The 25,496-nt window shown below is 36.0% G+C and overlaps 1 protein-coding gene across 1 annotated transcript in view; it reads right to left on the bottom strand.

The window, feature by feature from the left end:
• CFAP299 (cilia and flagella associated protein 299) overlaps positions 1 to 25,496 on the bottom strand; it is a 470,370-nt gene that overhangs the window by 16,168 nt on the left and 428,706 nt on the right. Inside the window, exon 4 of the mRNA XM_031664547.1 lies at positions 2,466 to 2,595. Within this exon, the coding sequence (XP_031520407.1) occupies positions 2,466 to 2,595 (130 nt within the window). The remainder of the gene's footprint in view (positions 1 to 2,465; positions 2,596 to 25,496) is intronic.

The raw sequence follows: 25,496 nt of genomic DNA, 5'->3' as shown, positions 1-25,496 counted from the left end.
TCTTTTCATAAGTCTACTATTAATTTTTACTTTCCATAAGATAAAACTAAAATTTAAAGAAATATACGTATCCAAATGTTGTTGTATGTCTTGCCTAATAATTCTTATTCTTACCACTCATTAACCAAATGCTTGCTCTTTATTCAAGAGGCGGAAAAAAATTTCTTCAAATGTATCATAAAATCTAATCAAAATCTTTCAGAAAAAAAGAGACAAATGTTATATGTCATGTTGAAATCTCATGGTTGACTACTTTGGAAGTTTGAGTTTTAGTTAAAATTATTTCAACCATGTTTAAGCAACAGTTCGCATTCAATAATGATTCCCCAAAGACTGTAAAAACTACAAATCATGACATGCATTCTTGAAATATGCCATTAGTTAAAATACAGCCCTAAAATAGTTTAAATATGATGTCATTCAAAATTGATTCAAATATTTGTTTCGCATATCTTAACAAGAGTGTTCATAATTTAAAATCTTTTCTTATTTATATAGTTTAGACTTCTAAGGAAATGACTCTGGAAATGCTATTTATTAAGTTTTCTGTACTTTGTCCCAACTGATCTCATTTTGACACCCATAAGTAAAGAAGAACCACTAGAGAGAAGGTATGTTGATAAACTACTCTGGTATAGATTCATAATAAATACAGCCCTAAAAACTCTCTGATCCAGTACTTCATTTCACTAATGAGAAATCTGAGACCAAATAAGAGTATTGTTATTTTGAAGGAGATAGCATTGTGTTAGAACCTGCTAGTTGTCTACTTAAACCTCTCTTCTCCCTTTCTCAGAATACCTGTTTTTAGCTGGGTGCATGGTCATTTGAATTAAGATTGTATTTCCCAGCTTTGCATGTAGCTAATCATCTCCGTAAGACTAACTTCTTACAATGGAACATAAGTGAACGTTTGTGCGGTAGCTTTTTGGAAATTCCCTTTAAAGGCATCAGGGGAATGTTCTTTGTACCCTCTCAACCCCATCCATGCATTATGTTTTGAATGTGGTTGTTTTGGCTGGAGACCTATTTTGGCCCAAGAACATGAGGATTACTCTGGCCCAGATGACTGTGGAGCTGTCACTTAAACCTTGGACTGTCACTATCTACACTTACATGTGGAAGAGAAAGCAGCTTCTATCCTGTTTAAATTACTACCTAGGCATTTCTGATATTTGTAGCTGAATCTCATTTCAGGTAATCATCTATTTCTTGCTACAGAATTTTGGTCATGAATTCTGTAAACACATAGTTATTTAGCTTTTTTTTTTTTTTTTTTTTTTGAGACAGAGTTCCACCTCCCAGGTTCAAGGTTCAAGCCATTCTCCTGCCTCAGCCTCCTGAATACCTGGGATTACAGGCATGCACCAGCACGCCTGGATAATTTTGTATTTTTGGTAGAGATGGGGTTTCTCCATGTTTGCCAGGCTGGTCTCGAACTCCCAACCTCAGGTGCTCTGCCTGCCTCAGCCTCCCAAAGTGTTGGCATTACAGGCGTGAGCCACTGTGCCTGGCCTATTTAGCATTTTTTATGTACAAGGAACAGTACTAAGTGGATATGAAATACAGATTAGATTTTTGACTTTGGTTTTCTAAAAATTTTTGGAAAAGTTTTTATAACCTGACTCCCCTTTCCTTTGGCCCATCCTTGTCCATATTCCATGTGTATCACAAAATTTTTATTTATTTTACTATGAAAGAATCTTTCTTGCTTTTGGAGTTTATACTGATGCTTTCATGTGAATCATAGTTTTCAAAATTTAAAAACAACAACAAAATGAAACCCACCGATACAAGTCAAACACATAATGACTTCAAGCAAAGTTGCAACTTCCATCCCTAGACATATGACAAATCATAATAAAAAGTCATGATTCAAATGCAGTCTTTGAAAATATGCAAGATGTAAGTATTTGTCTTTGAACAAATTCAAAATATCATGAGACATGTCTTTACAATATTTAAATAAAAGTGTTTTCCAAATTAACACTTAGAAGTACATTAAGAACCAAACCATTTTTAGTGTTGGTCACATACACTAAATGGTATTAGTGTACACCATTATACACTATTAGAATTCTGAGTACAAATGTAAGGTGAGAATCTCCCTTCTCTAAATGACCCTCCTCCCCACTAACAGTAACAAGTGGCTGGACATCTCCAGGATCAGGGGAAGCACCTGCGCGGCCTACTGGCTCCCTGGTGCAACTCTATGCTAGGCATGGAGAAGTGTTTCCACTTGTGAGTTCTATTTAAATTCCCCCTAAACTCTTTCTTATTAATTTCTAATAATTTATGAAGCTATGGAGTGGCTTTTAAAAGGTAGTACATGCTCTAAGTTTCAAAGTGCTATTTCCTTTCTAAATTTAACAACTTAAGAGTGTCAGATACTTAACAGATTTTTTGAATAGTGGCAGAAATACAATAACAGGTGAAGAGATACATAAGTGTAAAAGAAGAATTACCTTTGGGTCCACATTGAGAATTTTTCTGTCTCTTTTGTATCTGAAAAGTAAGCCTTCTGGATTATCGGCAATCACTTGATAGTTGGGACTTGAATTACAAACAGCAATATCAGCGTCCCAGTTGTAAAAGCTATAAAAATAAACATGTATTAGGAATTAAGATGTATAATGCATGAAATTGATAAATATAGTTTAAGAACTATTTGGGGAAGTTCAGTCATAAGATAAGTGGGGAACAAACCTGCCATACAACCATGTAGAACACATTTGAGATGAAAATTCTTGCACAAGAGATTACATTGGGTTATTCTCAAATCAGTTAGACACACATATATGATGGTTTTGCATGATTTTCTGGACACAGAAGACCTAGGGCCTATTACAGTACTATTACATTCCCAGGAAGTCAAGATGAAAATTGATGCAATTTAAGGCTATTTGTTCTAGTGCAGGTTCTTCGGGGTATTAAGAGACTGTTTACTGGAAGGGAGGGCACACTAAATCACCTCTTTCATTCAAAACAATTCTAAATAAATTCATTTCTTTCAGGCTCCATTTTTTTCCTCAATAATATGTTTCTCACGGAGTGAGGAAACTATTTATATTTGAGTGGTTACCGTGGGCCACACATGAGGTAATCTGTGCTATCACAACCCCCATATGAAGTTGCTCTCATTTTATGGACAAAGCAAAAAGACTAGAGGAGGTCAGATAGCATCATTAAAGTCTTGAAACTAATATGCCACAGGGCTAATATTTCAACCCAAATTTGTCTGTTTCAAAGCACACATATGCACTTTCTATTTTTCAATATTGCCTTCAAACATTTGATATTTATTTATTTATTGAGATGGAGTCTTGCTCTGTATCCAGGCTGGAGTGCAGTGGCGTGATCTTGGCTCACTGCAACCTCCACCTCCTGGGTTCATGCAATTCTCCTGCCTCAGCCTCCTGAGTAGCTGGGACTACAGGTGTGTGCCACCACACTCAGCTAATTTTTGCATTTTTAGTAGAGATGGGTTTCACCATGTTGGTCAGGATGGTCTTGATTTCTTGACCTCATGATCTGCCCACCTCGACCTCCCAAAGTGTTGGGATTACAAGTGTGAGCCACCATGCCCTGCTCATTTCATTTTTATATTTTGTATGGAAACTTCCTATTTGTTCTACATTCTGTTTTGTACTTACTTGTCAGAATTGAATGTAACACTGTCATATGAGTTGAAAGAATCCTCAATATATTTATACTTTCTTACATATCTTGTAAAATATAAAATAAAAATCTACTTATTTTTATTTACCTTATTCCTACTAACACATTTCTAATATATATTTGCTTTTAAAATGATGGTCACAGAAATAACATAAACCAGGGTGCCTCTCAAATGTTCATAATGTTTATTTTTAATGATATTCTTCTGATCCTGTTTCTAGGTTGTTTTGCCCTCTATTACTCCCTTTCTTTTTTGAAAAGAGTAAATTTCATTGTTTAACCTCACTGAATTATATTGTTTCCTGAGGCACCATTATTACCACTTTCATATCATTACCTAAAAGTGCAATGTTTACCCTCAAAATTTTCAATACTTAGAAAAAATTGATTATATAGATCATATATTTATATCACTGGGAGGGGGGCATATCAGTGAGAACAATTTTCTTCCCCTACTACCTTTTCTATGGCCAGGACATTGAATGTCTGCCCTACTGAGGCACAGAGTAAGAAAAAGTAATTTTCCAAACATCTTTGTCTGTTTAGTCTATTCTCCCTAAGAAAACAGGAATGACTATGTGATTAGTGAATTGAGATTAGTGAATTGAGAAGAAGTGTCCATTCATGGCCTTTTAGGCCCTCAACTTAATAAGCCTTCACAAGCGAAGTTTAAGATGGCAGGCTCAGCCCCCAGTGGAGTGATGGCAGGGGATGAGTCTGTAGCATTGGCAGTCAATTCAATGGATGAGTCTGTAGCATCAGGAGCCAATTTGACTATGCACCCAAGCTGGATTTTCCAATTCAGTTTAATTCATAATGAAAAAGATAATTTTATATCCATCCTACTGACTATTCAGTTAGGATATTGCCAAATTGGAGTGGGGGACATGGGTGTGATTTTTAACTTTACATATATTTCTACCTCAATAATTATTTATGAGATATATAGATATAGATAATTCTACCAAAATACTTGAGTCAGAGATGTGCTTAGAGTGGCATGGTTTATATCACACATTCCTATCTTGTTGCTCAGACCCCAAACTAAAAGTCTTATTGAAGTCCAGGAAGATTTTATATAAATGTTTTTTACACAACAAAAGTAAATTTGTATAGCACATGGTTCTTTTGATGAAGATATTTTGGTTGTTTCATTAATACTTTTGTTCTCCCAAGCAGATATAGAAACCAGGCTTTATTTCACATGCCAATTATAGTAGCTGATAATTATTAGTATTTAAGAAAAATTAATAATTACCTAATAATGGTCATGTGCTAGGTACTATTATAAGTCTAATGAATCTATTATCCCATTTAATCTTTTCACCAAATCCATGGAGTAGGTATAAAATATCCATTTTATTCACATAGAACTGACAGGAAAATGACATCACTTGGATTCCAATATTAACGACTGATTCCAGAGCCTGCACTGACTAATACATGTACTCTTTGTCCCACACACTACTGGTTGTGACTACACTACCTAAAGCTCTGTAGCATATATGACTGCTGATCAAAATACAAATTTTCAAATTTTTCTTGGTAGACCTCCAGACTACAACTATAGTCTCTCTTGCAGTGTAGCCATGTAATAGAAATTTAGTCAATGGAAAAAAGGGCAAAAGTGCTATTTGCCACTACTAGCCTGGGCCCATCAAAACCTTCCATGTTCTTTTTCCCATCCAGCTAGCTGAAATGAAGATGATAAATTTGAAAGCCCTCGACATGGTTTGGATCTCTGTCCCTCCCCAAATCTCATGTTGAATTGTAATCCCCAGTGTCGGAGGTGGGGCCTGGCAGGAGGTGATTAGATCATGGAGGCACATTTCCATCTTGGTACTGTCCTTAAGATAGTGAGTGAGTTCTTGTGAGATCTGGTTGTTTAAAAGTGTGTACACCTCCCTCGTCTCTTTCTTCTTCCTGCTCCAGCCATGTAGAGTGCCTGTTCCCACTTTGCCTTCCGCTATGATTGAAAGCTCCCTGAGACCTCCCCAAAAGCATGTGCCGCCATGCTTCCTGTACAGCTTGCAGAACCATGAGCCAATTAAACCTTTTTTTTTTTTTTGATAAACGACCCAGTCTCAGATGTTTCTTTATAGCAGTGCGAGAACAGACGAATACAGCTGTATGTGAAAGATATTTGGACTTTGGAGAAACGTAAGGACAAAAGAGTTGAGCTAGTTGAGAAAAATCTCTATTTAATGATTTCCTATGACATCTAGGTTGCTTTAAATCCATGAAATTTTCAATTAAACAAGCATTTAACTAGTACCAAGTATATTCCAGTTAGGTCCTGTAATTACGGTTTCTACGAAATAAAACATGTTCCTGGGAAACAGTGGTCTAGCACAATGTTTCTTAAACTGAGATCCATGGCAAATTTCTGGCAGTGTGAATTCTCTCTGAGCAGTTTAATATATGTAAAATATAAATATAGTCAGCCCTTTGTATTCCACAGCTTTGGAATAAAAACCCTAGATTAAAAATATTTGGGAAAAAAATGTGTCTTTACTGAACATGTACAGGTTTTTTTTGTCATTATTACCTAAACAATACAGTATAACAACTATTTATACAACATTTACATTGTATTAGGTATTATAAGTGATCCAGAGATGACTAAAAGCATAGAGGAGGATGTTCATAGATTATATGTAAATATTACACAATTTCATATCAGGGACTTGGGTATTCATGGATTTTGCTACCTATGGGAGGCCCTGGAGCCAATTCCCCACAGATACAAAGGGAAAACTGTATATTCTGAATTATTTTGATTATCATTTTATTACTCATTACAGAACTATATCATCTCAGTACCTATCTGTGTGCTTATATTTACCATTGTCTTCATGCCAAATTAAAATAATTGAATTAGGCCTTCAATGGATTATGGCACAGTAGTATGAAGCTGAGTAATTTGTATATATATTTACAAGGTATAATTTTTTAGGACAGAGAAACATTAGTACTTAAGGGAATTTGTACAAACAAAAATAAAACACTCACAAAGGTAACTTTTTGTGACATGAAAATATTTTATTGAAAAGTAAAAAGGCCAGAGGGACATCAGCAAGATAATGGAATAAGAGACTCCAGCCCTCACACCCCCACAGCAACAGCAATTTTAACAATGATCTAGGAATTGTATGCATCTGTGGGAAACTGGAAGTCTAGTGGAGAGATTCTAGAACCCTGTTCATGGAAAAAAAGTTTGAAGATAAACACATTGAGGTGGGTAGCAACAGTTACACTTTACCCACATCACTCTCTTCTAAGGCAGCATAGCCTAGGGCCGAGGGAGCTCTCACAGGCCCATGATTTCTCCCACAGGGAGAAGTGAGAGCTGAGTGAGGGTCTAGCTTCCCCAGTCTTATGGAATGGTACCCAAGAGGCTTACATTGGTCTTCCCACTCCCAGATTACTGAGGTGACTGGCATGACTAAATAGTCTTGAGGGGAACTAGGAGCAGGTAAGAAGGGATGAGGCTTCGAAACAACCACCGTGAAGATCTCAAAATATGGCCATATATCCTACTAAGTGGCTTATGGACTCCACCAAGAGGCCCACCTGTGAGCTCTATGGAAAACTTCATCTGCACTGTCCCCTACAGGCTAATTTGCACCCTCTTCATTCTATGTGCACTGCTGAGATGGTGCAAGCAAATACTCACAGAGAGTGCATGTATATCAGCAGCCAGTTCAACTCTGCAGGACTGGGAAAAGGTACACAAGATTAAATACTTCAGGGCATTGCCATGTGAAAGATAAAGAGGAGGCTCTCAACACCTGGCCTGACTTAACAGGATCAAGAGAAGACATACAATCCCAGGACTTCCTCATAGGAGGAAAAAGGAGCAGTGGGGTGGGCATACCCATAAAAAAGGCCTGAGAGACCCTCAAAATCTCTAGTTAAGCTGACTTGTGAAGGTCTTCTTTGAAGACAGATAGTAACAACTTGAAAATGTGACTGCTTCTTTCAACACAAAACTTTAAAAAGATGAAGAATCAAGGAAACATGAGACGACCAAAGGAACAAAATAAAGTTAATGTGGCTGACCTAAAAGAATTGAAGATTTACAAGTTGTGTGACAAATTATTTAAAATAGTCATCTTATATGAGCTCAATGAGCTATAAAAGAACACAGATTTACAACTAAATTAAATCAGAAAAGCAGTACATAAACAAAGTGAGAAATTCAACAAAGAAATGGAAATCATAAAGCTGAAGACTATAATGATTGAAAAAAAAATCAACAGAGAGCTACAACAGCTCATTTGGTCAAACAGAAGAATCAGCAAACTCAAAGGCAGATCATTTGAAATTATCCAGTCAGAGGACTAAAAAGACAAAGAATGAAAAAGAGTGAAGAAAGCCTGCATTACTTATAGGATGCCCTCAAATGAGATGGTATGTGTAATATGAGAGTTCCAGAAGGAAGAGAGAAAAAGAAAGGAAAATAAAGTTTACTTAAAGAAATAATGAGATAAAACTTTGTAAATCTTGGGAAAAATTGAACATCCAAATCCATGATGCACAAAGATTCCCAAATAGGCTAAACATCAATTGATCTTCACTGAGACACATTCTAATCAAATTGTCAAAAGTCAAAGACAGAGGGAATTTTGTAAGCAGCAAGAGAAATGACTCATCATCTGCAAAGGGAACATTCCCCTCTCCCCAAATAATAAAACCATTAGCAGAAATCTGAGTAGAATTTTTATAGGTCAAGAGAGAGTAAAACAATGTATTTAAAGTGCTGAAAGAAACAACAACAACAACAAAAACCTGACAACAAAGAATAATTTACTTGGCAAAGCTATCCAAAAAAAATGTAGGAGATAAAGACTTTCTCTGATGAACAAAAATCAAATAAGTTTATTACCACTATACCTGCCTTACAAGAAATGCTACAGGATGTTCTTCAAGATAAAACAAAAGGACACTCAGTAAAAACATGAAAACATAAAAGTATAAAACTTAGTGGTAAAGACAAGTACATACTCGAATTCAGAATTGCCGAGACCAGCTCAGTCGGGGAAACCCTAACCTAGTGGCACTAGAGGAATTAAAGACACACACACAGAAATATAGAAGTGTGGAGTGGGAAATCAGAGGTCTCACAGCCTCCAGAGCTGAGAGCCTCCAACAAAGATTCACCAACATATTTATTGACAGCAAGTCAGTGATAAGCATTGTTTCTACAGATTACAGATTAACTAAAAGTATTCCTTACGGGAAACAAAGGGATGGGCTGAAATAAAGGGATGGGTCTGGCTAGTTATCTGCAGCAGGAGAATGTCATCAAGGCACAGATCACTCATGCTATTGTTTGTGGTTTAAGAACACCTTTAAGCGGTTTTCCACCCTGGGTAGCTCAGATGTTCTTTGCCCTCATTCCGGTAAAACCACAACCTTCCAGCGTGGGGGTCATGGCCATCATGAACATGTCACAGTGCTGCAGAGATTTTGTTTACGGTCAGTTTTGGGGCCAGTTTATGGCCAGATTTTGGGGGGCCTGTTTCCAACACAGAATCCTCTAATACTATAATGATTATGTAAGGATAATTTTTAATGCTAATGTAATCTACATAAAAAAGTATTAAAAATAACTATAGAATAACTTGTTAATGAACATACATTATAAACAGCTGTAAATAGGGACATGATATCAATGACATAAAATGGAGGGAGAAGTAAAAGTGTAGAATTTTTGTTTGTGATCAAAGTTAAGTTTTATAAGTTCAAAATAGCCTGTCATAACTATAAGATGTTTTATGTAAGCTTCATTGTAGTCATACAAAAAACAAAACACCAGTAGCAGATAAACAAATATTTAAAAATGCACTATCAAAATATAATACTGCAAAAAATTAACAAATCTCAAAGGAAAATAGCAAAAGATAAAAAGGAGAACAAGGACTACAAAACATTTTGAAAACAATGAAATGGCAATAAAAGTCCTCACCTATCAATACATACTGGAAATTTAGATGAATTAAATTTTCCAGTCAAAATAGAGAGTGACTAAATCAATTTTTTTCTAAAAAAGATCCAACTATATGCCGCCTGCAAGACATTCACTTTTGAAGACACATATAAGACAAAATTAAGGAATAGAAAATATTCCTGAGGCCAAGGTGGGCAGGTCACTTGAGCCCAGGTATTTGAGAGACCACCCTGGGCAACATGGTGAAACCATGTCTCTACAAAAAATGCAAGAACATTAGCCAGGCATGGTGGTGCACAACTGTATCCCCAGCAACTCAGGAGGTTAAGGTGGGAGGATCAATTGAGCCTGGGATATTAATGCTACAGTGAGCTGTGATCACACAACTGCACTCCAGTTTGGGCAACAGAGTAAGACTCTGTCAAAAAAAAAAAAAAAAAAAAAAAAAAAAAAAAAAAAAAAAAAAAAAAAAGAGATATTCTATGCAATGATAACTGAAAAAGAAAAAATAGTTATTCTTAGACAAAATAGACTTTAAAAAACCGTCAAATGAAATAGGAAGTTATTGTATAATGACAACGAGATTAATTCATCAAGATGAATTAATAGAGATGTATCACTCAATGCTGGAGCACCTAAATGTATAAAGCAAATATTAATAGAACTGAAGGAAGAAACCAACAGCAATACAATAACAGTAGAAAACATCTACCCCCACTTATAGCATTGGATAGATCAGAAAATCAATAAAAAACAGAGGATTTGAAGAACAAAGGGAAATAACAGATATAGGACATTATAAATGTAGAACATTTCATCCAACAGCAGCAGAATATACATTCATCTCAAGGACACATAGAACATTCTCCAGAATAGATGGTATCTTAGGTCATATAACAAGTTTTATTTTTTTCATCTTATGTTTTATTTTCTATTTTTATTGTTTTAATTTTTATTTTAGGTACAGGAGCACATGTGCAGATTTGTTATGTAGGCAAACTCGTGTTATGAGTGTTTGTTGTACAAATGATTTAGTCAGGCATGTACTAAGCCCAGCACCCAATAGTTATTTTTTCTGATCCTCTCCCTCTTTCCACCCTCCACCATCAGGTAGGCCTCAGTATCTATTGTTCCTCTCTTTTTGTCCATGAGTTCTCATCATTTAGCTCCCAATTATAAGAGAAAACATATGATATTTGGTTTTCTGTTCCTGCATTAGTTTGCTAGGGTAATGGCCTCCAGCTATATGTTCTCACAAAAGACATAATCTTGTTCTTTATTATGGCTGCATAGTGTTCCATGGTGTGGTGTATATGTACTATGTTTTCTTTATCTTGTTTACCATTGATGGGCATTTAGGTAATTCCATGTCTTTGCTATTGTGAATAGTGCTGCAATGAACATACACATGCATTTATATCATATAATGATTTACATTCCTTTGGGTATATATCCAGTCATGGGTATTTCTGTTTTTGGGTCATTGAGGAATCACCACACTATTTTCCACAATGGTTGAACTAATTTATACTCCTACTAATAGTGTATATGTATTCCCGTTTCTCCACAAGTCCATCATTATCTTTTATAGGTTGGCACATAAGTAATTATGTTTTTGCCATTAAAAGTAATGGTAAAAACTACAATTTTGCACCAACCTAATTTTGTTTTGACTTTTTAATAATAGACATTCTGACTGGTTTGAGATGGCATCTCATTGTGGTTTTGATTTGCATTTCTCTAATGATCAGTGATGTTGAGCTTTTATTCATATGCTTGTTGGCTGCATGTATGTCTACTTTTGTAAAGTGTCTCTGCTCATGTAGTTTACCCACTTTTAAGGGGGTTGTTTATTTTTTTCTTGTAAATTTAAGTTCCTTCTAGATAATGGATAGACCCTTTGTCAGATGCATAGTTTGCAAATATTTTCTGTCATTCTGTAGGTTGCCTATTTACTCTGTTGATAATTTATTATGCCATGCAGAAGTTCTTAAGTTTAATTAGATCCATTTGTCAATTTTTGCTTTTGTTACAATTGCTTTTGGCATCTTTGTCATGAAATCTTTGCCTGTTTCTGTATCTAGAATGGTATTGCCTAGCTTGTCTTCCAGGATTTTATAAAGTTTTAAGCATTACAGTTTAGTTGCTAATCAATTAGAGTCGATTTTAGTATATGATATAAGGAAGGGGTTCAATTTCAACCTTCCGCTTATGGCTAACCAGTTATCCCAGCATCATTTATTGAATAGGGAATCCTTTCCCCAATTGCTTGCTTTTTTAAAAAAAATCATATTTGTCAAAGACAAGATAGTCATAGGTGTGTGGCCCTTTTTATAAACTCTCTATTCTGTTCCATTGGTCTATGTGTCTGTTTTTGTAGCAGTAGCATGTAGTTTTGGTTACTTTAGCCCTGTAGTATAGTTTGAAGTTAGGTAATGTGATGCCTCCAGCTTTGTTCTTTTTGCTTAGGAATTTAAGCAGATGCAGTTATACCAAGTACAATTTCTGACACAATGATATAAGACTAGAAATAAATAATGTGAGGAAAGTTGGAAAATTCAGAACTTCGTGGAAATCAAACACCACATTCCTAACCAACCAATAAGTCAAGGAAGAAACCAAAAGCTAAATAAAAAATACATTGAGATACATTAAAATGGAAACATGATATACCAAAACTTACGAGATTCAGAAAAAGCACTTTTAAGAAGGGACTTCACAGTGATAAATACCTATATTCAAAAGAAAATCTCAAATAAATAATCTAAATTTATATGCAAGAAGCTAGAAAAACAAAAAGCTAAGCTCAGAGTTAAGCAGAGGGAAGGAAACACTAATGATCAAAGAAGAAATAAATGAAATAGATACTAGAAAAACATTAGAAAAGACAAATAAAACTAAAAGCTGGCTTTCAGAAAAGATAAATAAAATGGACATATCTTAAGTAGACTAATTTAAAAAAGAGAGAATGCTCAAATAAAGTTAGAAATGAAAAAGAAGACCTTTTGTTTGATACCACAGAAATACAAAGGATCTTAAGAGACTATTATGAACACTTACCAACAAATTGGATAACCCAGAAGAAATGGATACATTCCTGGAACCATCCAACCTAACAAAACTGAATCTTGAAAAAAGAGAAAATCTAAACAGACAAATAATGAGTAAGAAAGTTGACTTAGCAATGAAAAAAAAAAAAAAAGCTTAGAAACAGATGTCTTCACTTGTGAATGCTTCCAAACATTTAAAGAAAAATTAACACCAATCCTGCTAAACTCTTAGAAAAGATTGAATAGGAGGGAATATTTCAAAATTCTTCTTATGGGGCCTACTTTATCCTGATACAAAAGCCAGACAAAGAATTCACCTACAAAGACAATTATAGACCAATAACCCTGATAAACATAGATGAAAATTCTTCAACAAAATAATAGCAAACAAAATTGAATGGTATATCTAAAGATTATACACTATTTACAAATAGGATTTATCCTTGGGATACAGGGATGGCTCAACATATGCAAATAAATAAATGTGATATATCACCATATGATAAAAATCACATAATCTCCATAGATGAAAAAAAAGCATTTGACAAAAGTTGACATCCTTTCATGGTAAAAACTCTCAATAAATTAATACAGAAGGAATGTACTTCAGCACAATAAAGGCTATATATAACAGCTACAGCTAACATCATATTAAATGGTGAAAAGCCGAAAGCTTTTTCTCCAAGATTAGGAACAAGACAAGGATGCCTACTCTCACCATTTATATTAAATGTAGTACTGTAAGACATAGCCAGAGCAAATAAGAAACAAAAATAAATGAAAGACCTTCAAATTTGAAAGAAAAAAATACAATTGCCTCTGTTTGCAAATGAAATGATCTTATATACAGAAACCCTTATTGACTTGACCAAAATATTGTTATAATTAATAAAAGAATTCAGTAAAGTTACAGGATAAAAATCAACAATAAAAGTTCAGTTGCATTTATATACATTAACAATAAACTCTCTAAAAATGAAATTAAGAAAATAGTAACATTTATAGTAGCCTAAAACACAAACTTAAAAAAAAAAATTAACCAAGGAGGTGAAAGATATATACACTAAAACTAGAAAACAATGATGAAATAAATTGATGACATAAAAAATAGAAATATATCTTATGCGTATGTATTTGAAGAATTAATATTTTAAAATGTCCATATGACATCAAGCCATCTACAGATTCAATGCAAATTTTGCCTTAAAAGAGAAGGAAATCTGCCATTTGTGACATCATGGATGGACCTGTTGGGCACTATGCTAAGTGAAGAAAAAGCCAGACAGAAAGGCAAATATTGTTTGATCTCACATATATGTGGAACCTAAAATAGTCAAAATCATAGATGCAGAGAGTAGACTGATGGTTGCTGGGGGGTGCCCAGAGGGTGATATGAGGATATGTTGGTCAAAGGGTTGAGTACGTGATTGGTGATCTAATGTGTAATATGATGGCTTATGAGTAATAGTATAGTACTGTAGGTCCTAAGTTTACTCAAAAGAGAAAGAATTATATTACATGGAATTGCATTTATGGTACAGAGAGACGAAATTTAATCTAGAATAATAAATATTCACGTTCTTTTTCTATTTTCAAATAATATCAAGGCAATAATACATTCTGTAATAGACTAATTTTTTGAAATGTTACAGTCCATGTAAAAATATAAGTTTGATCAGTTATTTGGGTTGATAAGAATATGAAATCTAAAGTTCAGTGTTGCTATAAGTCAGTTAACTTGGCTCCTATATATGACTATATATTGTATCTCTAACCTCAATCTGAAATTTAATAAATGGATATGCCATTTAGGAAAATACAGATAATGGTTGAAAAATCTACTACAATCTTTATAAAAATAATTAAGAAAATTAAGAGTTATGGCAACAGACAGAAGGTTCAGTCAGAAGGTTCATTTAGTTCATTGGGCCATTTAGTTATGTATTATTATTAGTATTTTACAGGAGAGAAAAATTGAAGCTACAGAATGTGCTAGGTATTATATAGCAGAATGGGCATTCAGTCTATATTTTAAGATGATTTTTCTCATGGCTGGACTTTGCTAATTACTACCATATGTCAGATTTGTCAGGCTAGGCCAAAAGTCCTGCTAGCCTATGGAATCAGTAAAGATTCCCCCCTAAGAGCAAACCACAGGGAGAGGGAAGGCAAGGAATAAACTCCCAGGTGGGACTTTTGAAGCCAATTGTCTCCTTACAGTTGAAACAGCAGCCACAAAGCAACAGTTGTTTCCTCTCAGGGAAGGTACCGGGTGACTTCTGTTGAAAACTTGGCTTACTTCACTATGTGTGCGAAGAGTAGGATTGAAAACCTTCGAGCTTGGCTTGGGTTCAGTAGGCCAGGGATATATGTATATGTGTGTGTGTGTGTGTGTGTGTGCGCGTGCATGTTAAAATTAGCTAAACCAGTTAGCTAAAACCAGGATGGTAATTGAAATAAAACCTCCCTGTGCAGTCTTTTTGTGTTCCTGAGCCCCCTCTTGCCTTGCACTGATCATTGGCATGCTATGGCTATGGAATGAGTTGATTCTTGTAGGAGTAATTGCTTGTGCAAGTACCAAGGTTAACACCTGAGTGAGACATGGCCTGCTTCAAGTTTGATGGAACTGGTAATCTGGTCCAGAACATCTCTAAATACTTGACATTGTTCATGTCAATTTTGCCAATTGTCTTGTTTGAATGGGGTGCTCCCCACCTCAGAAACAATCATTGTCATGCCTCCCACTCAATTGGTCTATCTTAGAAGTTCTAAGGGAAACATTTAGGTAAATAAGGATCTTTGGAGGTTTTCTGGCTTCAAAGTAGTTCTGTCCAATTTTTTCCTGCAGACCTACAGGAAAATTGCTGCTTAGAGGTCACGCAGCTTAGGGTGAGGCAAGGAGCCAAGCAAAGTGCCTGTGAAGCCATGCTAATTCACTCACTCACTAACTCATTATTATGTCTTTTCTCATTTAAAATCAATGGAGAGGATATTCTATGGGATGGGCACACTTTTAGGTATTTGGGACAGAATGAGAAAAAAGATACAGTCCCTGCCTTATGAGTCCACTGCTTAATAGGGAAAACCCAGATAATCCTAACAATACAAGTATGCCTGGAATGCTATGAAAAGACACAGGAGAGAAACCTTTCCAGACCCAGGGGGAAAAAAAAAGGACAGAATAATAGCTCTCTGGAGGGAGTAATGCTACAGTTGAACCCTAAATCAGCAACAGGACTTAGTCCAGAAAAAGGGGTGGGATTGGGGATGGAAAAATGGCCTTCCAACTAAGAAAGATGGCATGGGGAATGCATGTTTTTGAGAAACTGAATGGAGAACGCTGGAAATGGAGTGGCTAGCAAGTCAATATCAGTGGAACAGAAAGTGTAAGCAGGTGTGTCTGAGTGAGAGAACACAATTTTTTTCCCTCCACTCTCACCCACAACAATCAACATAGAAGATATCTGTGACCCAATGTGTGGGAGGTTTCCCCCAAACACCAGCAAGCAAGCAATTTTGTAGGTGGGTGTCTTATTTCAGTTTAATTCTGACACTATCTACCTGGAGATAGTGTGAGATACCACAGGTTGAAGGTTCAGTCCTCAAGACCGCTCCGCTCACATCATCCACTTCAGATGTCAATCACAAGCTTTAAGTTTTTTTTATCTGTGCCTCCAACGGATTAGCTATTAATGAGAAATCCCATGACTCCCTCCTTGGCTTCTACTAACTTGCTACAACAGCTCACATAACTCAGAGAAACACTCACATTCACTGGCTTATTATAAGGATATTATAAAGGATACAGATGAAGAGATGCATAGGGAGAGGTATGGCAAAGGCTTCCACACCCTTACTGGGAACTTCTACATGTTCAGCTATCCAGAAGCCCTTTGAACCCTGTCCCTTTGGGCTTTTATAGAGGCCTAATTAAATTGGCATAATTTATAAAGCCAATGGTCATTGGTGATGTACTTAACCTTCAGCCTCTCTCCCACTTCTACAGGTTGTTGTAAGGGGTTGGGATGGGACTGAAAATCACAACGATCTAATCAAGCTTTGTTCTTTCTGGTAATGCACCCATTCTGCAGTTACCTAGGGCACCCAAACACCAGTCATCTCATTAGCATACAGAAAGATATCACCTTGAAGAGTCCAATAATTTTAGGAGTTGTATGCCAGGAGATGGGGATGAAGACCAAATATGTATTTCATAATATTACAGTGTATAAGAAATGAGATTGGAGACATACCCACAGAAGATCTCAGAAGGCCTTGTTTACTACATCAAACAATATGAACTTTATTCTGCAGGTAATAAGGGCATCTGAGGGTGTAAGCAGAAAAGAGAGATGCCCAGATATGCAGTTCCTGGTCCATCCCGGCAATGGGTAATGAATGGATTGAAGGGACTGGAGGCAGAGAGAGCTGGAAATCAGGAGACCAGTTTAGAATCTGTCTCATTAACCCAGGCTAGAATGGAAAAATGATTGTACATTATGGAGTTGGAGAAAATGATACACTTTTAGGAAATATATAGAAGATAGCAATTATAGAAGTCATTATTGAGCAGTATTATAGATGACCCTTAGGTTCCTAGCTTCAGAGACTGGATGGGTAGTGGTACCATAGAGACTGGATAGATAGTGGTGCCACAGGGGTAGTGGTGCTATCGAGACTGGATGGATAGTGGTGCTATAGAGACGGGATGGATAGTGGTGCCACAGAGACTGGAGGGAGAGTGGTGTCATAGAGACTGGATGTGTAATGGCGCCATAGAGACTGGAGGGATAGTGGTTTCATAGAGACTGGACGACTAGTGGTGCCATAGAGACTGGAGGGATTGTGGTGCCACAGACTGGACAGGTAGTGGTGCCACAGAGACTGGAGGGATAGTGGTGCCATAGAGACTGGAGGGATAGTGGTGTCATAGAGACTGGATGTGTAATGGCGCCATAGAGACTGGAGGGATAGTGGTGTCATAGAGACTGGACGAGTAGTGGTGCCATAGAGACTGGAGGGATTGTGGTGCCATACAGACTGGACAGGTAGTGGTGCCACAGAGACTGGAGGGATAGTGGTGCCACAGAGACTGGATGAGTAGTGGTGCCATAGAGACTGGATGGATAGTGGTGCTATAGAGACTGGATGGGTAGTGCTGCCATAGAGACTGGATGGATAGTGGTGCCATAGAGACTGGATGGGTAGTGGTACTATCACTTAGGAATGTTAGAAGGAAACACCTTGTCAATGCCTGCACTTTCTATGAAGGGAAATTTTTCCCAAGCATGTCTGACCTTTTGCTCTACTGATTTGATGGGAAATAGAAAAATAGTGCACTATGAAGAGACTTTATGGAACATCAACATTTAGGAAATGTGTAAGGTCCTGAGAAGATAACAGAAATTTGCACACAAACATACAAGGAGAGTTATGATAGAATAATACTATGAGGACAGAAGGGAATATGAGGTACGAAAAAATACTGGGGAGATACCCATCATCAAATGCAGGAAAGGAATGGTAAAATGAACATCAAAATTTGGTAGCTGTTATTGGTAACTGTCCTCTTAGGGACCAGTGTATATTTATCTTAGACTAAAGAGATTTTATGGATAAGTAATCTTTACTGTTACTACTGGAATTATAAGATTAAAATTCTGTTCTTTAAAAATAACAAACATTCTTTGGCTTAATATATTCTCTCCTTCCTGCAGGTTTTGGCAACTCAAATTTTATGACTATGAAAATACTTTGAGCCATTGCAACCTCATCCCTCACCTTTACGTTATGAATATTGAGATGCTCTTTAGCTTTATTGATCTTTTTTGTGAGTAGTCAGAAATTCTGTGTTATAATCACCATACTTTTCCTTCATATCTGTGGATAAATGTCTAGGCTTTGCTAGAATAGTAATTTTCCAGTTATGACTGGACATGACAAAATAAGAATTTTCATTAAAAGCAATGAGTATAATGGGAGAGAAAACCATAGTTGGGCTTGGGTCCTAGGTATCAGCTAGAAAATTCAGGAGTACAGGTTTGTTGTGAGAGATACTGGCCACTCTTTCAGGCTCAGACACTGTGGCTGTGCCTGTGGTGGAATGGCTGTGAATGTGTGAAAACTAAAAAGAGATGTGCAGTTAAACAGCATAATATTATAAATGAGCACAGTGCACCTAGGTTTAAGCAGCTTGGAACTATGATGAAGAAACAGAACAGAACGCTGGGGGAGAGAGACTTCCTTCTCTATTGCTGTATCTGCAGAGAGATCATCAAGTCAGCAGTGGAGCACCAGGTCACTAAAGTAACTTTCTTAAGTGGACAGGAATTTACTTAGGTGGATACGTTATCAAGTTTAAGTGGTAGTGCTGATAGATGTGGTAGCTAGAATTGAAAATATCACCTGTGATCTGTCCCTTCTGGCACTGCATTCACAAGTATGTTATATGCTTTGGTAAAAAGGACTTTGCTGACTTTGTCAGTTTACTAGTCATTTGACCTTAAAATAGGACGATTATTCAGGTAGGAACAATGTAATGACTTGAACTCTTAAAAGCAGCAGAGGAAGGCAGAAGCAGCAGGAGAAATTCAAAGCATGAGAAGGATTTAACACACTGTTGCTGGCTTTCAGATACAGGGGCCACGGGACTCAGTCCAATAGCCAGAAGGAACTAGATTTTGCCAAGAATCTAAATGAATTTAGGAGCAGATTCCTCCCCAGAGCATCCGGAAAGAAATGCAGCTCTGCCAACACCTTGATTTCAGCCTTGTGAGACCCTGAACTGAGAATCCAGCCACACAATTCTGGATTTCTGACACACAGAACTGTGACGTGATAAATGGGTGTCATTTTAAGCCACTAAATTTGTGGTAATTTGTGACTTAGCAGTAGAAAACCAATACATTAGACTTTGGAGGGGTCTTGGTTTTACCTTAAGGGAGTGTGTTGAAGAGGAAATAAACATTTTAGGATACTTGGGATGTCGGGATGGACCAGAGGCTCAGAATTTATTTTGAATGTTGAAAGGAATTTGACCTCATTTTGTACTTAAGGTTGGGGAATCAGGAATATAAGTTATAATTATAATGTAATCATGGAGAAATAATAAAAATAACACTGAAACAGCACAAACTAAATTAGTGTTGAATCCACATAGAAAAACAGCCTTAGGCAAAAAGGGAAACTAAAAGCTTCATAGTCTTTGACTTTTCACTAAGCAATTTTTTAATTTCTGTACATGATATGGAAAATACGTATGTCTATCTGAACTGTAAAGAGCTAAACCAAGGAAATATGTGCTGGTTTATCCTGGGCCAGAACTAAAATGAGGGCAGTTATTTGTTGCAGCACATTATGGTGATGATAGTAAGAATCAAGAAGAGGAAACATTCAGGTGAAATAATTACAGCTGTTCGCCCAGCTAGTCTTTGCCGTCTGACGTATCTCCTTCTGAAGGTCTTCTTAATTCAAATAATAAAATGCTCAATGTTTTATATTTGCAAATGAGACTATTACCTTATAATTGCTCCATAAATTCCTACATCAGAACTCTTTCCATTGTACTCTCAAACTTTTCTTTTGCAACTGATTCTTTTCCTCCCTCTATTGCCATTTTTTATAGTGAAACAGAAAGAAGCAATGTCTTATCATGTTTGTGAGTCATAATTTGATGAATATGAGTCATCAGTAAGTAATACTGCCATCTGCCCCCAGGCACCCAAGCTAGAAATGTGGATTATCCTAGGTTGTTCCCTCTCCTTCACCATGCATCCTGTCTTTCATCAAGTCTTACAGATTCTATCTCTTTAATCTCTCTCATGTCTATCTACTTCTCCCCAAATATTTCATTGTACATCAATTCTTGCCTGAATTAATACAATAGCTTCACAATCAGTCTCTCCCACCCCTGTCACCTTTGGTCTGCATCCTTTCTCATCCATCAACCCCTTGCAATCACAATTATCTCAAAACATATCACATAAGATATTATATCCCTGCTTACAATACTTTCCTAACATCGATGGCTTTCCTGACACACTCTGTAGCTTAGCACACAAACTTCTCCAAACCTGGAAGCCATCTCTCTAGTCACATCATGCACTCCAAACTTCATATTTCTCTTGAGCTTTTTCTACTATGTGCATTTCTCTAAACATGCCATTCCAGGCTCTGCTAGTGCCTCCCACCTGGGAGCATACTGTTTTCTTTGCCTGGACTACTATCTCCACCTTGTTTTTCATCTAGCTAAGTTCTGCACATCCTTCAAATATCATATCATGCAATACTTCCCATGGGAACCTACAACCAGACTAATTTATATTCCAATTTCTGGAACAAATAATCTACTGTAGAAACTAAAGTTCTGTTCTGTAATAACTGATTTACATTCTGTCATTTCAGCTAGGCTGAGAGCCCCATAAAGGTAAGAACAACACCTTATTGGACTATTTCTAGAACTTATTGCAGCACCTTGGCACTTGGCCAGTTCCAATAAATGTTCACCACTATTATTCTAATTATAATAAATTATTCCTTCACTACCATGAGACTGGCATGAGTCTTGTGACTTGACATTCATCTTCAGCATCAGCTTCTCTTTTGCTCTTTTGTCTACTTTTACCTTCTTTAATCTTTAGTCTTTTGTTTCACTAAAAGATTGAGGTCAGGACATTTTTAGACACTTATACACTAGTACCAAATAATCTGCCTCCTCTTTCATTTGTCAATATCATATATCTCTATAATTGCAGGTGTATGGGTTGTCACTTTTAAGAGGAAATAATAATATTTTGAGTGTGAAGTGAAAAAGCTTCCTTACTGTCTTTCAGTCACATCATATACTCAGCAACCTTTTTTTGCTCCTACAAAGCATAACTGTCTTGGTCAATGTGACAAAAGCATCAGATACCCCACTAGAAATTGAATAGCAGAGATCATTGTAGTGGGGTAAATCATGTTGCATTTAAAAATACATTGTTTCACTCTTAAGAAGCCGGTTAGATACGGTTTTGACACACATTGGAAATTAATAATGATGATGAACCCCACAAAGGTAAAGCAAGAATATTTTGTTCAGGAAAGACAGAGGAAGAAGACTAAGGGTGAAAGCATTATGAAAATTGGAAAGCCTCAACAAGCAATGAAAGGGAGAATAGGTAAGTTACTGTTTATTTGACTGGCACATATTGAGGTACGTAGTAAGCTTAAGAGTGATGAGAGAAACCTTAAAAGAAAAAAGATCCGTTTACCTTCATAACAATTAAAAAATAAAACTTTATGTCAAGAAAAGTCATAAATAAAAATGAAGTCAAACAACAAATAGGGAAAATGTGTGCCGTAAATGTCCTTGAAATGTAAAGCTCTTCTATAAAGTAATTTAAAATGTTTCAATGATCCCAACTGTAAACACTGAGGGAAGACAGGATTAGATAGACTACATAAAATAAAATAATAGCCAAAAAAAAAAAGAAGTGTAATAAGCAAAAGCATTGCTAATAATAAAAGAAATGTGAGTAAAATAAAACAATTTCGTCTTTTAAAATGATAATAAGAAGAAAGAGTTTAATACTTATAACCCTCTAGCTGATAGAGCTACAGTGCAGTGAGATAAGCATTCTCATCTATAGCTTGTGAAAATACAAGCTATCATACACCTTGGAAAGCAATTTGGCAATGTGCATAACAAGCTTTATAAGTACTCATAAATATTACAAATTATTATAATTGTAACTTACAAATGATTGAGCAATTCCAATTCTAGAAATTATACGCACAGATATATAGATATAGATACACATAATGAATTGTCACACGATTATGTATTATAGCAATGGTTTGGAATTAGCCTAAAGTGGGCCAAATTCCCATTGTAAATAATCAGGAGGCCAAATTCTGACTTCAACTGGGTCTGCCACAAGTAACAGCAATTAAGGGTTAGTAGCAAAATAGGGTGAACAAGAGGTAGAACCTAGAGAGAATAGTAATTTTAAAACAGCAGACACTGTGGTCTCTTTTTGAACTGTAAGATCAATTCAGTGGGCCATAGCCAAAAGTAAAATATGGACTAGAAAGGAATAGAGAATAGTAAAGGGGACTTCTCTGGATAAACGTGAACAAAAGTTTCACAAAATGTTTGCCTAGTGTATTCATTTAGAGATTCAGGTCACCCACCCTTTCTTCTCCTTTAAAAAATGTTTCGTGGAACATTTCAAACACTCGAAAGCGGAGAGCAAAATGATACCTCATGTCCTATCATCTAGAACCAACTGTTTATTCACAAATGCCCATCAGTTTCATCAGTCCCTTCCTACAAACTCACTCTCATCAACGAGATCATTTCAAAGCTTACAAATCTCAGATATCAAATCATTTCATCTGTTAAAGATTTCATTATGGATCTCTAAATGATGGCTCTTTAAAAAATATTTAACTATAGTTTTAATATAATACCTTAAAATTACAATAATTCCTCAACAGCCTCAAATACCCAGTTAGTGTTCAAATTTCCCCAATTGTCTCATAATTTTTAAAATGGATGGTTTTCACAACTCAAAATTCAAATGAGGTCCATGATTTCTAGGAGTCCTCATACTTCAACCCAGGAAAGACAAAGAGCCCTAGAGGGCAACAAAATGATTTTGAAATGATGTTCAATTAATGAAAATTTGTTAATTAAATACTAACACCATAGTGGCAGCTATTGTAACTGAAATTCATGAAGACTTTTGAGAGAAGATAATGTGCTCATAATATAATAGGATGTAGAGTTATGGATACACAGCAGGACAGCAAATAAACATATTCATGCACACACACATACAGTTGGCTACTTGTCATTACCATGTTTGAGAAAACTTTTCCTTGTAGTAACAACACAGTGAAAATGGACAAATAAGTTCTTTATCTTGGCCTACTGGCACATATATGCTCAAAATGCCTTTTCATATATACACTGAGAGATGACAATGAAAGACGAAAGTGAAAGGATGCAGTGGAAGTAATAATGGAAAGCGTAGTGAGAGGCTCACATGGTGTGTATGTGAATTGTACAACATTTTTGGAAGTCGGGTGGATTCAACTCCAACTCCACAAACTGGGGTGAGGTGTGAGAGTATCAGTAACCTCCTCCTCTTCCTGGCTGTGGGTGAACTGTTGTGTTAGCAGAAGCCCTTTGAAGGCAAAGCCCATAACAACCGTGAACGAATCCCTCCTTGAGCTAGCAAATGTTCCCCCTTGGAGCAGATTATCTAAATGTAAACATCTTGCGGTTCTTGCCTTTGTTTAGCAAATAGCCAGCATGTACAGCTGATTACATAGTACACATTGAGCTATAGGGAACACAATTTTGCCCAATAGCTGATCTCTTATTCTCTTTCAAATATATGTAAAATGTATATATTATAGATACAGTATTAGTAGATATTATATATGTATGTATAGATTATATTTATAACATTTAAAAATATTTATACTAATACTTTATATGTATATTTTATATTTAAAACATTTTAACATTTATAACACTTTAAGATTTTTAGTTGGAGCATTCAAAGTGATTTCAATTTTCTCCTTTGTACTTCACATTCTTCTCTAGTCAACATATTTTCCACAATGAGTATGCATTACTTTTAAATCCAAAAAGAGAAAGAGTGCTTCTTTTTAATTAGGGGAAATAGAAAACCCTTTATTATAACATGTATATCATGTAGATAAATTAAATATTTAGTTTTCTTTTGGCTCTAGGTGTCTGTCTGAACATGATATACTTTGTAAGGTTACATAAAAATGTTGGAGTATAAACAAGAAATTATTTTGAAAAACAGACTGTCCTTGAGATTTTTATCTAGGACAGCAAGAATTGACATAGAATGAGTCTGCAAACTGTAAGCTATTGTTTTACTTTGAAGAACAATATTTAAAATTATTCTTCAAGGTTTTAGTCATAAAATCATGAAAAGATTTTACCTGTTTTCTTATCTTTGTATATTTCAGTTTGCAAGTAAAAGCTTATCTCCCAACCATATATCCAAACAAGTGTGCAATCCACATACATACACAATAATAATAATAATAATAATAATAATAATAGCAATTTCTCAAAAACAGTGAACAGAGTCACCACTCCTATAAAAAGAACAATGTATTAGGGCTAATGGTAGAAAGAACAACCTCCTTGGATAACTTCAACTTCTGTCATTGTTTTAGTTATTATTTTTATTCTTATAATTTCCATGTCCTTTTTCCTCGTCCAGACATCTCGTAGATTCAGATGTATACATCTATCTACTGTAGCCTAGATGTTTCACAGGCACTTTAAACTCAACATATACAGAACTGAGTCACTGATCTTCCCCCTGAACCCTGAATTTTCTATCTTACCTTTTTTGGTACCTCTGTTTTTTGAGACATCATGATTTGGACTCAGAATTCTGCTTGACTCTTTCCTCTCATCATATCCCATTTCCAGGTATTCACCACCAGATTCCCTCCATAAATATTTCTCATGTATTAGCCCTTCATCATTTTGCTTCCACCACTGCTCTAGTTCAGGCCCTCCGCAGCAGCTTGTTTATTTGTCTCTTTGTCTCCATCTCCTATTTACTCAATCTGACTTCTGCACAGCCTCCGGGGTGTTTTGCACACACAGATGTAACCATGTTATCTCCCAGGGCAAAGTTCTTTGAATGAGTCACCATCACCTATAGCATAAATTCTAAACTTCTTGTCTCATTGCTTTTACGTGGCCCTTCATGTCTTACTGCTCCTACTCAGGTCTATGCTAAAGCAACCCTGAACTACTGATAGTTTCCCTT

This window comes from Papio anubis, chromosome 3 (assembly GCF_008728515.1).
Source record: "Papio anubis isolate 15944 chromosome 3, Panubis1.0, whole genome shotgun sequence".
Lineage (NCBI taxonomy): Eukaryota > Metazoa > Chordata > Mammalia > Primates > Cercopithecidae > Papio > Papio anubis.
The sequence above is the reverse complement of the archived record's forward strand: the minus strand, read 5'-3'. Positions and strand labels throughout refer to the sequence as shown.